Here is an 18,191-nt window from a genome sequence, read left to right as displayed (position 1 = left end):
ATGTTTTCAAGGTTCATCCATACTGTAGCATACATCAGTACTTTATTCATTTTTATGGCCAAATAGCCATTTGTCAAATGTATCCATTTGTCAGTTAATGGACATTTGGGTGGTTTGCATCCTTTGTCTGTTATGAATAAAGCTGCTATAAACATTTGGGTACAAGTTTTTGTGTGAACATATTTCATTACACTCAGGTAAATAACTCGGAATGGGATTGGTGGGTCATCTGGTAAGTGTATGCTTAACTTTTTAAGAAGCAGCCAAACTGTTTTCCAAAGTGGCCATACCACTTTGCTCTGCATCTTCATCAGCAGTTCATATTGTCAGTTTTTAAAATTTTGAATTATTTTCATGGGTGTGTAATTGTAGTGGATATACCACTACACACTATTGGAAAAGATGTTGAACATTTTGAACCTCTTTTCATGTGCTTATTTGTCTTTCGTCTATCTTACTTGGTGATGTATCTGTTCGAATCTTTTGCTTGTTTTTAAATTGGGTTGCTTACTGAGTTTTAGTTCTTTATGCATTCTTGATATGTTCAAGATATAAGCCTTTTATCAGATATGTGATTTGGAAATATTTTCTCTCATGCTGTGGCTCTTCATTCTTTCTAGTGTCTTTCAAATAGTGGAAGTTCTTACTTTTTTCCAAAGTACAACTTACATTTTTTCTCCTATGGATCATGTTTATAATTTCTAAGAAATCTTTGCCCAACCGAACATCACAAAAATTTTCTCTGATGTTTTCTGTTTCTATAGAAGTTAAACGGCTTTAGGTTTATCATGTATGTCCATGTTTAACTTTGAATTAAATTTTGCATAAGATATAAGGTATGTTTGGAGTTGTGGGTTATTATTATTTTTTTTTAGCGTATGGACACACACTTTTTGAAAAGATTATCTTGTCCATTGAGTTGCCTTAGCACCTTTGTAGAAAATCAATTGACTATTTAAGTGTCAGTATATTTGTAGGCAGTCTGTTCTGTTCCATTAATCTGTCTTTATGCCAGTACTACACTCTCTTGACTACTATACATTTATAGTAAGCTTTAAAATCTGGCAGTGTAAGTCTTACAACTGTTTCCTTTTTCATAGTTTTCTTTGATTACTATGGTTCCTTTACCTTCCCATATAAATTTTAGCATCAGTTTGATATGTACAAAATGTCCTCCTGGAAACTTTGATTGGAATTGCTTTGTGTCTATAGATCTGTATGGAGAGAACTGAAATCTTAACAATTTTGAGTTTTGATACATAATATGTATCTCTATTTTTTATTATCTTTTTGATTTCCTTCATCAGCATTTTTGTAGTTTTCAGCACACAAACCTTTTACATGTTTTCTAAGATTTATTTTATGGATTTTGGTGCTGTTATATAAAGTATGTTTAAAAATTTCAGTTTCCAATTTTTTATTGCCAAGTATGAAAATACATTTGACTTTTTGTATATTGACTTTGTATCCCGAGAACTTCCTAAACTCAATTCTAGTAGCTTTTTTGTAGATTCTTCGGAATTTTCTACATAGACATTGTAAGTCAGAAGTTTTGTCTCTTATTTTCTGATGTGTGTGTTTTCCTTTTATTGTCATATTGCACAAGGAAGGACCTTAAGTATATCTTTGATCCATCTTTATGCCAATACTACACTTTCCTGAATAGGAGTGGAGAAAGTGGACACTGTATTTGTGATTTTAATTTCTTAAAATTTGCCAGGACTTGCATTATGGCTCAGCATATGGTCAGTTGTGGTGAATGTGCCACATAAGCTTCTAAAGAATGTATTCTGGAGTTGTTGGGTATGTCTGGGTATGTCTAGGTATGTCAATTAACTCACATTTGTCAACCATATTATTCAAATTGTCTATATCCTGTTGCTTTTTTTTTTTTTTTTTTGCCTGCTTGTTCTACTGAAAGAGGTGTGTTAAAATCTCTAACTATGACCTTGGACCTGTCCATTTCATTTTATGTAGTTGTCTATTTTTCCTTTATGGATTTTGAGGTGTATATCAGTTTGGAGTTGTTATAACTTCCTGGTTAACTGAAATCACTTTATCATTATGAGGTACCCCTCTTTACTGTAAGTAATATTTTTTTGCCTTGAGGTCTACTACTTCTGAAATTAATGTAACCATATCAGTTGTTGGCTAAGGTATCCTTCTCACTGGTCTTTAAGCTTCTCCCATTGTGTTTGGTACAGAGTAGGAAGTGATCAACAAGTGTTGTGCATGTGACTGTCACTCAGTTTTTTATGTTTCAAATGTGAAATAACCATATATGTGATTTGTTTGTATATCCCTAAACAGTGTTTCATTTTTACCTGTTTTCAGTCTTTATATAGACTGAAACTATACATATTTTATTATTTTTTCATTCAACATCGTTTTTGAGATTTATCCATGTTTTACTATAGTCATTGATTTTTCACTGCTGTATACTACTTCACTATATAAATAACACCACAGGAGACCTCATTCAGTCCCATACATTCCTTAAAAATACTATCTTCCAAATTTATCTCTCTAGTCTTGACCTTTCCTTTGAGCTCTAGATTCAACATCTCTCCTTTGATATAACAAGGATCTCAATTTAACAACCAAAAGACAATTCTTGATTTCCTACTCTCCCCCTTCCCAATCTGTTCCGTTTTCAGTATTCTGTATCTCCTCATGACACCATTCACCAAGCTGTACAAGAACCAAAATCGAGATGGAAACACATTTGGTTTTACATTGAGGCATTAGCAGGGGGACAGACTGACTTGACTGGGGTAAATATGGTGGGATATGATGAAAGTGAGAGAGATGGGCAGGGGCCAGCACATGTAGGGCTTGTATACCATGGTAAGGAGTTCAGATTCAGTATGAGTGTTATAGGAAGTCATGGGAGGCTTGGAAAGAGGGAAGACCAGTTAGAATACAGTAGTCCTGAAGAGTCAAGATGATGGTGGGAACTATAGCAGTAGTAGTAGAGATGGAGAATGGCGAACAGACTTGGAATATATTTTGGAGCCAGAGATGGTAGAACTTGCTGATAGACTGGATGCAGGGGTGTGTAATAATTAGAGTTAAGTCAAAGACGACTTCGTCTCTTTTCCCATATCCCATTCCTTCTGGACCCTCCTATGAACTGTATTATTAGGTGCTCTCATTACATCTCCCATTTTTGCCTGCCCTTTCATAGTTTCTATCAATCCATCTCTGCATCCCATCATAGATGATTTTATAAGATCAGTCTCCCAATTCACATTCTCTCTTCACCTGTGTCTAATCTGCGTTGATGACTGTCAAGTTTTCAATTTGTGACTTTTTCCATTTATGAATGTTTCAAATTTGCCTTTTTCTTTTTTTTTTTGCGGTACGCGGGCCTCTCACTGTTGTGGCCTCTCCTGTTGCGGAGCACAGGCTCCGGACGCGCAGGCTCAGCGGCCATGGCTCACGGGCCCAGCCGCTCTGCGACATGTGGGATCTTCCCAGACCGGGGCACGAACCTGTGTTCCCTGCATCGGCAGGCGGACTCTCAACCACTGTGCCACCAGGGAAGCCCTGCCTAACTTTTAAATAATGTTTTCCTTATTTTCATATCTAATTAATCATTACTTTATGGTCTTTCAGATTATTCTATTTGCAGTTTTTATTCTATTTTTTAAAATAACTATTAAAGATTATTTAATTTTTGGCTGCACTGGGTCTTAGTTGCAGCACGCAGGATCTTCGCTGAGGCATGCAGGATCTTTCGTTGTGGCACATGGGCTTTTTGTTGTGGCACGTGGGCTTCTCTCTAGTTGTGGCGTGCAGGCTCCAGGGCATGTGGGCTCTGTAGTTGTGGCTCGTGGGTTCCAGAGCACGTGGGCTCTGTAGTTTGTGGCACGCAGGCTCTCTAGTTGTGGTGTGTGAGCTCAGTAGCTGTGGCGCGGGCCTAGTTGCCCCGTGGCATGTAGGATCTTAGTTCCCTGACCAGGGATCAAACCCTCGTCCCCTGCATTGTAAGGTGGTTTCTTTACCATTGGACCACCAGGGAAGTCCCTATTTGCAGTTTTGAAATAACGAATTTTCCTATTTGCATCTGCTGACTCTTCCTCCTGGTAGTTCATTGCCTCCTGTAGATTGTGTGTGTGTGAGTTTAATCTTAAAAGCTTTTCCCTGTGGCAATCCTAAGGGACCCTATCTGAAACTGTTCCTATAGGGCAGTTTTGTTTGCTTCTGCTAGGGTCCCAGAGTTGATATGTTATTTTCTTAATTTGTGGTTCTTATAGCTATACATTTAAAATAACCCAACCTTACTTACCTTTGGTACAGGTATTCTGGGATTCTGATTTCTCATAGATGACTTTGTGATTCTGGGCTCTTGGACAGTTCTACTAGTCCTGTTTCAATACGTGAACTCTTTGTGGCTTTATGGAGAGGATTAAGTTATAGCTCCACTTTCTCCTGTGAGCCTGAAACCATGGCTGCTGTCCCTACACAGATAGTAGGATATCAGCCCCTATATTCTTCAACAGAACTTCACTGGTTTAAGGGAACTTACTAGAGACCGGTGGGAACACTTTCTTTAAGCAGGAGGCAGTTTTTGACTTCTGACACTGATTTGTGTGACTAGCAAATATTTTGTTCATTGACACAACTCAAGTTTTTGCTTCGTAGATTCACACTGAGTACTCTGACACTTGATAACAGATGTTCCTGCAATCAATTTCACTTAGAGTCCACTGATGCCAGCATGTGTTCTGGGAAATTGGGAGGTCTACCTTTAATCGGGAGGTATACGATTGTACTGGGATTAAATATTTGGAACAGATATGTGATGCAACGCTGTTACTTTTCTGTAATTTCTATTATGCTCTTATAGTCCCCCCACTTTTGCCTCTGAGTGGTCACATTCTCAGACAGCTTCTCTGTGCTATGTACAGTGGATATTCTATATAAAGTCAAGAATTTCCTTTTTGTCTTCCACCAAATTTGACTATAAGTCCTAAATAATGAAAAAATAACCATTTAATTAGTAAGAAAAAAGATCTTGAGCATTTTTTGACCATATCTAAACTAATAATCTTTTGCTTTTTCTAGTGATCACTTCCTACAAATAACACACAGTTGCACATATTTTTACAGTTAAATCTTTTTTTATTCTCTTGTGGAATGCTATGTTTAATGTTACAGTATGGTTGTCAAAGCTACTGAAATGTGACACATATCCATGTCTAAATGCTGCAGAACAGTATAACTTTATTTTAACAAAAAGTTATTTTACAGCTGAGGTCTGATGGTTTTGAAACCAATGCCTATGTGTGTGTATGGCCAGCCACAAACCTGGGGGATGTTTATTTCCTGTACATGTATATACAAATATATCCCATACATATATATGCACACAGGCATGTATTAATTTATGTGTGAAATATATAAAATTATATACATACACATACATGCATATCTATATACATATACCCACCCTCACTATTGAGCTCACTTTTCTAACACTAATCAGCTTCATGCCCAATTACTGCTGCCCAGTATAACTACATGATTTTAGTGCCAATACCAAGCACCCTTTCGGATGCAGGATAGGTACATCTGTGCATATAGATATGTGTATTTATGTATGTTTGTGTGTATAAAGGAATCATTTCTCCCTTTTATGCTACAGTCATGCATTACTACGATAAACAGTCTTTTCACCATAGGTTTTGAAATTCTAAACAGTGTAAAATCTACTTCTGGAAAACTGTATAGGTTCATAGTTACAAAAAATATATATTTTATATATATATATATGTGTGTGTATATATATATATATATATATACGATTGAAACCTATTGAGTAGATATGTCCTCAGAATCTGGCTATATCCTAGCCCTTAGATAAATTAAAAGAACACCCTCTTAATAGGATGTTATGATAGCCTTAAATAGAACATTACCTGTATTTAGAATAGTTGATGTTTTAAAAGTTAACAAAATGATGTTAAAGATTTGAACAACACTATGCCTTTGCATTAAATATATAAAGGTTTCCACCAAAGGTTTGGTTCAATTAATTGTCTAAGATTTTCATGTTCCAAGAGTGACCAGTATTGTAGTCATTATTCTTAAAATTATGGCTCATTAAAGGCTTTTATACAAAAAAAAGCCCTAGTTTTAATCATTTATAAAAACAAGTTCTCTTTAAAAGGAAAAATGTACATGAACACTAACGTACTCATGGATATTATCCTGTACAAAGTGACTACTATGTAAAGATAGGAGGCTTGTTCCCAGTAAGAACACCTCATGGTAGCACATGTAAACCTGGTTTGGTTCCTCTGCTCTGCAGCTATTCAGCATGTAAAATTTAAACCATTTCACATTAACATTTAAATTTAATACAGTGCAAATGTTTGAGAATAACTTGTTCCCTCCAGTGAAACAAGAACCAGCGTTATGCTGAATATTCTTCAGATCTATTTACACATTGAGCTAAAAAGTTCACCATAAACTTTGAAATTTGCTGAATATCAGCAGAAATGTTACTGAACTAGCAGCAATTGCATTTACAATATCTGATAGTTATTTGAGAGAATGCATGAAATTTTCCAGGCTGTACTCTGAATCGTATTGCTCTTGATCCCACAGATCGCTCAGGTTTTCAAGAACTGATTTCATACTTGCTTTTCCAGAAGTAGAGGTGTCAGCTTTTTCTGCTTTGCCATCCTTAAGAAAAATTGGCAGAAAGATAAAATGAAAGATTTCAGAAATTTTATTTTCCTTTAAAATATCATAGTTGTTTCTAACATTGCACTTTTTCAACAGAGTTAAATACTTCAAAATATGGGGAAGTTCGTGAACTCATAAAATAGCCTATTTTCCCACAGCCCTAATAATTTATCATTTTACGCTTTTTATTTGAGAAGAATTTTAAGAACATTGCAAAGAATTCACTGTTAACTGTGTCATTTGGCTTTGTCATTCTTCTCCCCTTGTGTGTGTTTATGTGTGTGTGTATATATATATATATATATATATACACACCTGTGTATGTGTTAGTATTAGATATATAAATTATCAGCCTTTCCCAAAACCATTTGAGAGTAAGTTGTGGATAGTATGCCCCTTTATCCCAAGAACAAGGACATTCTCTTACATAACCCAAGTACAAAGATCAAATTAAGGAAATTTAATATTGGTATATTAACATGATCGCATATGTAGGCCATATTCAAATTTTGCCAATAAGATCCTTTATGGCAGTCGTTCTTGCTTCCTTGGAACACCCCTTGAGCCCAGTTTCTGCTCACTGAAAGTCACCCATAAGAATATTCTTTCAAATGGAATAAAATACATTTGAAGCAATCCATGTTTCTTTGAGCCTTTTTTTCTGGGTTACACAGATCCTGTTCTTTCAATCTCCCTTATGTGACATGATTGAAGAACTTTTCTCCATTCTGGCCATCTTTTGGGGAGTCACTGATTTGTTACTGTTTGTTTAAAATGCAGCACCCAGAACCAGACAGTATTCTAAATGTGGCTTAACACACACAGAGTCGAGTGGAACTAATTTCTCTCACATTTGGACACTATAATTCTGTTATTACAGCTAGTTTAATTGCATTATATAAGGCCACTTCTCACCCTAATTTATACTGAGTGTACAGCTGATTTTCTGAACCTACACAGGACTTTAAATCCAACCCTATTAGTTTTACATTATTAGACCAACCAATATTTCCAGCTGGTGCACCCTTTGATAATGGATTGTTATCTGATATATATTAGTTCCATCATCCACATTAACAACAACAGCTACTATTTATTATTTTCATAACTCTAGTAATATAGGCATTGTTATTCTGCCAAGGCTGAAGATGGTCAGAGAAGTTAATTTGCCTAAGGTCGCCAGTTAATAGGAGGCAGGGCAAGAAACACAGACCCAGGTCTAGCTGACTCCAGAAACAGCTGTCCTTTAGCAGGTAGGGACTAAGGAAAGAAAACCTGGGGAAGACACTGGAGACATCAATCAGAAAGTCAGACCTTCAAACATGCCCTAGTATCCTGGAGAGTTTTACCTGGACATCAAAAATTCCCTCAAAGGGTTGTCTAGGTGATACTAAAGTGAATGACTTTTGCTGCTCCTTTTAATACTTTTACCAAGCAGTCCCAGGAAGTCTGTGAATACATTAAAGATACAACAAATTGTATAAGTTCTTTACCTTATCAAGAGTAAACAGATCAAGGAGTTGATCTGTCCCCATACTCTGCAAACTAGAATTCTCTTGGCTAATAACAGTATTTGCTATGTTCATCTTGAATTTCTGCAAACCCATTATTTTCTCTTCCAACGTTCCTCTGGTTATCAATCGGTACACATTAACCACACGTTTCTGAATGAGAAAAAGAAGTTAAGCAACTGTAGCATGAATAAATGGGTAAGTAAGTTTTGAGATTTACCAAGTCAGAGGGCTTGCATACTTGTACTAAGTACTTAACTACCATTGAATTAGGATTGTGTTTTCTTTATCTGTGCCCATGACCTTAAAATGTTTGTAGACGATCACAGAATATTAGGAATGGACAGTTTCCCAGGTTTTCTTAGCCCAGGCACCTCATTTAGCGCATGAGGAAAATGGTGCCACAAAATTAAGTGACTTGCCTAACGTCACAACCCTTACTAACATAAGAGCAGGAACTTAAACCAAGGCTTCCTGTCTTTTGGGGGGAGTTATTTTTCCCAGTGCACAAGTTAACACTTGTGAGTGCTGACTTTTTACCTGCCCAATGCGATGGGCCCGGTCCATGGCTTGTAGATCACGCATGGGATTCCAGTCATGCTCCACAAATACCACTGTGTCAGCGCCTGTTAAGTTAAGCCCCAGGCCACCAACGTGAGTTGTAAGTAAGAGAACGTCTATGGATGGATCGTTGTTAAACCTAAAAACATAGATATTAAAAAATAAAATTAGTACATTTCTTCCTAAAGTTCAAGTAACAGAAACTGAACTGTTTAATAAAAATTAAAGAGCACAAATGAGAACACTGCTTTATAATCCACGACATAGACATTTCTGTGACCACCTGAGTTCAGACTATCTTCTTTTAATATACATAACATCTTTAGTAGTAGAAAGAAGGTATTCTAGAACATGTCAGAAATTTCATACCTAGCAATTAAGTCCAATTGCAAAATGGATGCAAAAATGGAACACTAATTATAATTAAGACAAAACCCAACTATGAACATTTAACATATGGAGACAGAAGAGTGTAGAGAAAGGTTAGATCAGTCAGGGAAGGTAGAAGATTAGCGTGCTGAGGGTTGCTAAAATTGTACTAGTCCTAGAAGATATTGACAAAGGACATCTGGTAGCTTCTAGGAAAAAGAAAAACTAACATTACTAAGCTACCATTTATTACTCACTCTGAGTCAGGCAATGGGCTTTGTACTTTATATGCTTTATGTTATTTCTTACAATAGCTCTATAAGATATTATTATTGTTATTTGAGAGACTCTCAGGCTGTGTGGATAATAAACAGGCCCAAGAGAACACTGCCTCAATGGTAGAGTCAGAGTCAAACCTGGGTTCAGAGTCCCTTCGTGGGTCTCTGTTTTGTGCCTAAAAATCTCTTAGGGATGCTCGTTAAAAATGCTCACTCTTGAAGTCAGCAGGCCTGGGACAGAACCTAGGAATATGCATTTTTAAAAATGAACCCCTGCGATTTCCAAAGCAGAGGGAGCAGACCACACGTAAGAAACACTGTACTCAGTGATTCTGCTTCCAAGCTAGGCCAGCTTCCAACTTGTTTTCAGCAGAGACAGAGGGATCAGGATAAAGAGCTTAGTTAAGCCACTTGTTTGCTTCCTCCTGCCCCAACTCCCATAAACAGATGAGGGGAAAGTAGTTATCTCTATTTTTTGTTGATGCCTTAAATTTCTTTCATGCCCTTAGGAGTGCTTTCCTAATACAGTCACACTTTTTTCCCCCTAACTAAACAAACTATTCAATTATATTTCTGCAGTTCTGTATTTTAAAAAGGTAAAGATTTAGTTGGGTTGAATTATACAAAAAAAAACTACATTTGCAAATATCTAGCCAAAGAAGATACTTCATGAGGCAAACTTCTATGTAAGTAATAATAATAAATTGACTATAACTTGATTTGTAAGATTTTTAGAAGCCACTTACCGTGAAACAATGGAATGCCTCTGACCAGGAGGTATGCTACCATCTAATCTCAAGTAAGTGACAGAGGGTAAGTGAGGTTTGAGAAGATCATGCTCTACTATATCAAGCATGCTTTTAAGCTGACAGAAGATCAGTATCCTGTGCTGGGCTACAACAGACTCCGTGCCACTCTCGGAAGTGCTGCCATTTCCCAAACCACAGTCCAACAGCAACTTGAAAAAAGAATCACTTGTTACACAGATGTCCAATAAAAGTAGGCAGTCAATCTCACCAAAATAAATATTTCTCTTTGTGGTGAGAAAAGGTTAACTTACCTGTGACCTGAAAAGCAGATTAGCATTTGGGGCTCTCATTTATAACATTTTCTACACTAGCCCATGTGAAATCTAAAATCTTCATCCGTTATTTATTCTCAATAAAATTTAAGCCAGAATAACTACAAAAAGCTAAAACAATAAAGTCCAGGTTTTACAATAAGATCTTAATTTTTAAGGCTAGAAAAACTAAATGGTATTAACATTTACATTAACTTGAAATTGATTCCTTTAATTTAACCTTTCCAAATTCCAGAATTTTTTAAAACTCCATTTTTAAAAGCTATACCAAGAGTGACATGAGCAAATGGCAGAGCAAGCAGTTCCTAGAAAAATTAATTCCAGTGATCCACACTGACACATATAATCAAGCTGTTGAAAGACAAAGACAAAAAGCAAAATCTTGACGACAGCAAGAGAAAAGTGACCACCCCACCACCACCACACGACCTGTGGGATCTTTGTCTCCCGACCAGGGATCAAACCCGGGCCCCGGCAGTGAAAGCGCCAAGTCCTAACCACTGGACTGCCAGGGAATTCCCAAAAGTGACTTCATGTAAAAGGGATTCTCAATGAGATGAACACCTCTTTTCTCATCAGACACCATGGAGGACATGACCAAGAAAGTTAAAAGACAATCTACAGAATGGGAGAAAGTATTTGCAAATCATGTATCTGATAAAGGCTTAATATCTAGAATATAAACTCCTAAAACTCAACCAAAAGACAACCCAATGAAAAAACAGTCAAAGGACTTAAACAGGCATTTCTCCAAAGAAGATATACAAATGTCCCAATAAGCACATGAAAAACAACATCATTAGTCAATAGGAATAGCAAATCAAATCAACAATGTGATACCATTTCATACCTATTGTGATGGCTATACTTAAAAAAAAGGAAAATAAGTGTTGGTGAGGATGTAGGGAAATCAGAACCCTGGCACATAGCTTGGGAATGTAAATGTTGCAGCCACTGTGGAAAGCAGTTTGGCAGTTCCTGAAAAAGTTAAACATAGAATTGCTATATAATCCAGCAATTCCACTCTTAGGTCTAATATCTAAAAGAACTAAAAAGAGGGACTCAAACAAGCCAATGTTCATTGCAGCATTATTCACAATAGCCAGAAGGTGGAAACAACCCAAGTGTCATCAACACATGACTGGATAAACAAAATGTACTGGTGGTGGTAATAACAACAACAACAAAGGACTATTATCCAGCCATAAAAATGAATGAAGTGCTGATATGTGCTCTAACATGAATGAACCTTGAAAATAAGTGAAATAAGCCGGCCACAAAAGAACAACAATATGGTGCCACGTACATGAAATATTTAGAACAGGCAAATGCATACAGACAGAAAGTAGATTCGAGGTTCCCTGGGGTTACAGAAAGGGGAGTGGGAAGTTATTGCTTAACAGGTACAGAGTTTCTATTTGGTTGATGGAAAAATTTTGGAAATAAATAGTGGTAATGGTTACATAACACTGTGAATGTTATTAATGCCATAGAATTCTACACTTAAAAATGGTTAAAACGGCATATACTATGTTATATATTTTACCACAATTTTTTAAAAAGCTGTATCAAAAATTTAACAAACCAAATTTTAAAATAAAAGAAATAGTAAACACCTCAGTAATCTTTTGGAAAAGCAAATTTACCTACTGAATGTACAACACACATCTAACACTTAGAAGACCTACTTACTTGTTTCAAAGCCGAGAGTTTAGGGGCATGTTGAATATCATGGAGAGAAGAATTCTGAACCGCAAGTTTCTCAGTAGTACTCTTGAACTCTGGGTGTTGAGGTGTTAAGACTAATGCTGGATGGTTGCACAGTTTACGCAGGTACTGTAATGCCTTTAAGAAAGGGGAAGAAAGTATACACAAGTCTCCTTCACATGCCACAAATGTTCATGTCAGTATCTTTCCTATGCTAGTCCATCTATCTAAAATGCCTTTCTTCTCCTTCTCACTACTCCTCTGCTCATTCTTCAAGAAACAGTTCAAGTACCTCATCTGTGATGTCTTCATCTGTGTTTCTTACACGACTTGTATTTATTTTTGTGACAGCATTTATAACTTGTATAAATTGTACTGTTTATGTCTGTCTCCCCCACTAGACAATGAGCTTCTCGTGAAAGAATGTCTTATTTATTAGCTTCTAGCTAACTCTTTCCCACTCAAAGTGCCTGATAATGCTGATAGATGATTCTAGAACTAGACATCATTTTCTAAAGAAAGGTTTCTCAAACTTCAGTGGGTATAAAAACTTCTTGAGGACCTTATAAATCTGTAAATCTCTCCCCTCTACACAGTATTTTGATTCAACAGGTCTGGTGGTGCGAAAGGTAAGGTGGAACTAGGTGGTTGTGTTTCAAGTGGTTGTGTTTGAGAATCAGAACCCCCTCAGGTCTTTTTTTTTCTTTCTCTGATTCAGCCATACCCTTTGTCTTTTGTCATTTACTTGGCTTATAGTTTGGGTCTCAACTGTATCCGTAAGCACTATGACAGAAACTGTGGGAGAGGTATAAGCCTTCAAAATCACCTTTCCCCATTTCTATCTTTAAAACTGCTACAAGTATTTAATTTATTGGTGACAAGGGGGTTTGGAAAGTATTCTACAGTGGAATATTTCAAAAGGGAAAGAAAAAAAGTGAGTTGATACTCTTTTTTCTCAAGCACATTCATCATGTGTCTCAGGACTTCTGTGCTTTATGTATCCTCTGCCTGGAATCACTCCCCCCCCCCCACACATATCTGCATGCCTCAATCTTCCTTCAGATCTTCGCTCAAATGTCACCTTCTCAGTGACATCCCTGATCACTCTATTGAAAACCACAACCTACCGTGACTCCTATACTGTATAACCCCATACTTGCCTTTATTTTCTTTTACATGATATATATATTTTACTTACTTAATCAATATTCACCTCTACAAGGGAAGGGGTCTGTTTTGTCCACTGCTTTAATTAACCCCTGAGGTTATAGAAAAATTACTGCCTTGTGGTAGATGTTCAAATATTTTTTGAATAGAAAATAAAAGTTTCTCTATTTTAAAACCCTTCTTTTAATGTAATATACAAACATATATTGTGGGTTTTACTTTAATTTTAATATTAAATTACTTATTAATTACTAATTATGAATATGAAAATAAATTAAATTGGTACTTTTACCTATCTTCAAGAATGTATACACAATACTGAAAAAAACCAAATAAATCCGTATTTCAGTGTTCCATGTAAAAATTGCTGCACTGAAGAACATTGTTCAACAACATTTAAAAAGTGGACTGTAATATATACCTGGAATACATGGCCTGTAGCTTTAAGCTTTGGTTTTTCAGTTTCTTCAGAAAGTGCAGCTGAAGAAACTGTTTCATCAACATCACACTTGGCACGAGACTTAGCAAAATCCTCATAGAGCTGAACCTGTAAAATTCCCCCCATGAAAGCAGTAAGTATAATTATTTTCAATTGTTCAAAACATAACTAGCGGGCTTCCCTGGTGGCGCAGTGGTTGACGGTCCACCTGCCGATGCAGGGGACACGGGTTCGTGCCCCGGTCCAGGAGGATCCCACATGCCGCAGAGCGGCTGGGCCCATCCGTGAGCCATGGCCGCTGAGCCTGCGCATCCGGAGCCTGTGCTCCGCAGCGGGAGAGGCCACAACGGTGAGGCCCGCGTACCGCAAAAAAAAAAACCAAAAAAACCCCACATAACTAGCAAAGGCCAATAAAAGCAGTAATTTAAATCAGCCCTCATCAAAGAAAATAAATTATGATACCTATATTTCACTACTTGATTACAGATGATCCACTGCATCTTGGTAAATTCCTTTTAAATTACATTTAGAAAACAAGTTTAACACATTGTTTGGCTGCTAAAATATTTAAAAAAATAGTCAAATAGTCCTAGACCCAATTTTTCCACTCTGTTCAAGAAGAGAAATACATTACCAATAAAAGAGAACTTTAACCTTTACAAGTAAATGAGGAAATCTTCCTTAAGTGAAGTTATGTGGTCAAGACCCTAATAGGTATATTTCAAAAGACCAAGTTTAAAAAAGGATACTAACTGCAGAACCCATACCAAGTTCAAAGTATTATCTTGAAGTCTGGGTTCCTGCCTTGTATATGCTAAAACAATGTGAAAGGGAAGAGAATCTAGAGTGCTAGAGAACAGAAGTCAGAGAATAAAAACCTACAGATGCAAAACGAACCCAAATGTCACTTCCCTCCCCAGCCCCCTTCCTCCAGACTGCTTAAGCGTGTTTCATGAGGTGTTATAGTGCCACCCCCAGTATATCATCTCAGGTTTCTTCACCTGGCACCTTCTCTTTATTATACTTAACTTTAAAAAGTCTTGATTTCCTTACCTCTAAAAATTTTTCCTTCAAGAAATAGTAATCCAAATTTTACAAATGAGGGATGGAGGCTCAGAGAGATGAGGTAGATAATATAAATGATCACCGAGCTCTTAGCATCTAAATTAGTGTCCTGTCCACTAAACTCAGGTTGTATAGATAAATACTAAAAGGTTAAATGTCTATACACTGGAGGGAAAGAAGCAGTTTTCCAGGTATGTCTGTATATCTTTTTTTCATTTGACCATACTAAATCAACTCTAATACTGAAACAGACTGATGCTCACTAACCTAGAACACAAAGTAAACGTTCAAACAGAAAATTCTGCTTATAGGCCATATCTTACTAAGACAAGAGACAGCTTCCCCTTACAAAAATACTGCACAAGGAAAGGCATACAATAAATTCCTTTGATAATGGTCTCTATGTACGAAATCAGAACTGTGCAGAAGCCAATACTTATTTTGGAAATTTACTGGCAATACTTTAAAAGGGACAAGGTCCCACTTCCCAACTCAGCCCTGATGTATACACCTATAATGCTGCTGCAAGGATATGACATTATAGGCAGACTTCTTGCCCTTATAAAACATTGGCTTACTTCTGTATCATTTTAACCTTCCAACTTTTTCAATTAACTAGACATATATAACAAAGCAATTACGATACTGGATTTTGTTTTAATGCTATATTCAAAATGCACATACCCAAATGTGTACTTACATATCCAAACAGATTCATTTAGGTTTTATCTACACCTGTTTGAAACTGAGTATTCCTGAAGTCTAAGGAAGTAGAAGCTAGATTAGAGTGACAAACCAAAGGCTAAATCCCCTTTATTCAATACTTTTGTGGCTTGTTCAAAACATTCCCCTAATAAACATACCACCACCAACCACAATTGCGATCACCAGATTCCTAACCTGGAGAGTACTAAGAGTACAGTAATAGTCTTGAATAATTTTGGGTGGTAGATCCTGCAAAACATCTTCTTTCATTCTTCTCAAAAGAAATGGCAGGACTTGGCGGTGCAGTGCATCCATCGCGAGAACACCTATTAATAATAAGAGAGTTAACTTAATTCTATTTATTATTATTATTATTAATTTCTCTTAATAATAAGATTAAATGGCTTCCCAAAAGTTAGATATAAATTATATTCACTTGCACAGAGTATATAACTGTATCTCTTTTTCATACCTGCTTCTTGTTCACGACTGGAGCTTCGAGCATCCCTACTTGCTAATATAGGTTTACCATATCGTGCAGCAAACTGGCGTTCAGTCCCCAAAAATCCTGGCATGAGGAAATCAAATAATGACCACAGCTCCAAAACGTTGTTCTGAATATAAGAAAGGAACACCAGTTATCTTGTGTACTAGGATTATTTCCTTATACTTAAAAATGGAACATTAATGAAAGCCCACTGTGATGACATAGATTATCACCACATTTTTGGGTATAAGTCTATATATACACATATTTTAAAGATTTTTTTGATGTGGACCACTTTTAAAGTCTTTATTGAATTTGTTACAATATTGCTTCTGTTTTCTGTTTTGGTTTTTTGGCCATGAGGCATGTGGGATCTTAGCTCCCCGACCAGGGATCAAACTCGCACCCCCTGCAAAGGCAAAGTCTTAACCACTGGACCGCCAGGGAAGTCTCTATAAGTCTATATTTTAACGTGTAAAATTTGGAGAAACTACTCTATCCTATTTGGAGGAAACTTTCAAGTCTCTTCCACCAGAATAAGCCTTGGTCCATGGTATTTAAATCCTACTGGTAGGTTCCATCAAGTAGTAAATAGAAGAGGAGAAAGATGAATACATGTCTGATTCTTTCAACTTTGAGACTCAGATTAGCAGCAAGATTTAAGAAATTTGGCCAATACCACCATTTCTTCAACACAGGAAAACCTAGAAGAGTTTGGTTATAGGTCAAGTCTACCCAGTATTTATGGGGCATGAGGAACAGGCACAGGTTCTTTCCAATTCTGTTGGAGTTTCATGAAAAAAGAAAAAAAGAAATCAACACTTTTTCATTTTAGATGCTTTCCCAGTATGTGTGGATCCTAAGGTACCATCCCATCTGTTTACCCCTTCCAGAAGGCCTCCTCACCAGGCTCAAGCAGTGGCTCACCATGCTGGGCTGCCATTCTATACTGAAACCCTTCTAATCCCACCTAGGCTCTGCCCCATGACTCATGGGCTACCATGGCTGTTTGGTGCAGAAACCCACCCACCTTACAGCCTCAGAGCTAAACTGTTGAGGTGTGGAAGGGGAAAAGAGAGCCTTTAAGCAAACAAACACTTCTTTTGTTGTGAAAGCTATAATCAATTTTAAAATACTGTGAACTTTCCATATAAGCAAAACAAATCTTGATATATCAAACCTAAAAAGTATGCCGCGGAGCAGCTGGGCCCGTGAGCCATGGCTGCTGGGCCTGTGCGTCCGGAGCCTGTGCTCTACAATGGGAGAGGCTGCAGCAGTGAGAGAGGCCCGTGTACCACACACACACAAAAAAACAAACCTAAAGAGTGATTTTTTCCTCTTATTTATTTATCTATCTATTTATCTATCTATTTATTTAGGCTGTGTCATGTGGCATGCAGGATCCTAGTTCCCAACCAGGGATCAAACCCATGCCCCCTGCACTGGGAGGGCAGAGTCTTAACCACTAGACAACCAGGAAAGTCCCTTTTTCCCTTTTAAATGTACTTTTTCTTACTTCCATTAAATTTTCATATGTTTGTAATTACGTTCTCTCTTGTGGTTATTAAAATCTGAAGTGTTTACTTAATAGACAAAACCATAATACTTTAGTAGTCAGTCCATCACCAAAAATAAATTTAAAAGAAAAGTAACAAATACATAAAGAACCATCATTTTTTTAAGAGTCAGAAGCAATCTTAGAGGTCACTTGGTGTCTACCCTCCTACCAACTGGAGAATGATGGAGGGTATCTTCCCATCAGACTTGGCTATCCAAGCTAGATGTGAACATTTGCAACCAATTCCTCTGGAAGATAAGAGAATCTCTCAAAAATATCTAAAGGCATCTACATACTCAGCCATCTCCTTCCTTTTCTAAGATAAACTGTTACAATCTCTTTCCTTCAATTGCTTCCTAATCTCAGGTATTCATACCTCTCCTATATGATGAGTCACCTCTGAATCATCTCTAGCTTTTCAATGTTAAATCAGATTGTATTATACTGCAGAAGGAAGATGGCCAATGTGGAAGACTTATGTCTTATGTTATAAGACTTATAAGACTTATGTTTACATAGCCTAAAATTACATTTTAAATATGAGATTTAAAACCTAGTTTGCTCACA

The 18,191-nt window shown here is 36.8% G+C and overlaps 1 protein-coding gene across 1 annotated transcript in view; it reads right to left on the bottom strand.

Annotated features, from left to right (window-relative positions):
- Positions 1-5,118: 5,118 nt before the first annotated feature.
- Positions 5,119-18,191, bottom strand: part of BTAF1 (B-TFIID TATA-box binding protein associated factor 1) — a 95,703-nt gene continuing 82,630 nt past the window's right edge. The window contains exons 31-38 of the mRNA XM_060126369.1: positions 16,052-16,193; positions 15,775-15,905; positions 13,792-13,917; positions 12,189-12,341; positions 10,162-10,373; positions 8,748-8,907; positions 8,190-8,360; positions 5,119-6,693 (exon numbers count right to left, since the gene is read on the bottom strand). Coding sequence (XP_059982352.1) covers positions 6,550-6,693; positions 8,190-8,360; positions 8,748-8,907; positions 10,162-10,373; positions 12,189-12,341; positions 13,792-13,917; positions 15,775-15,905; positions 16,052-16,193 — 1,239 coding nt within the window. The 3' untranslated portion in view covers positions 5,119-6,549. The remainder of the gene's footprint in view (positions 6,694-8,189; positions 8,361-8,747; positions 8,908-10,161; positions 10,374-12,188; positions 12,342-13,791; positions 13,918-15,774; positions 15,906-16,051; positions 16,194-18,191) is intronic.

This window comes from Lagenorhynchus albirostris, chromosome 16 (genome assembly GCF_949774975.1).
Source record: "Lagenorhynchus albirostris chromosome 16, mLagAlb1.1, whole genome shotgun sequence".
Lineage (NCBI taxonomy): Eukaryota > Metazoa > Chordata > Mammalia > Artiodactyla > Delphinidae > Lagenorhynchus > Lagenorhynchus albirostris.
This window is presented reverse-complemented; position numbering and strand designations above follow the sequence as displayed.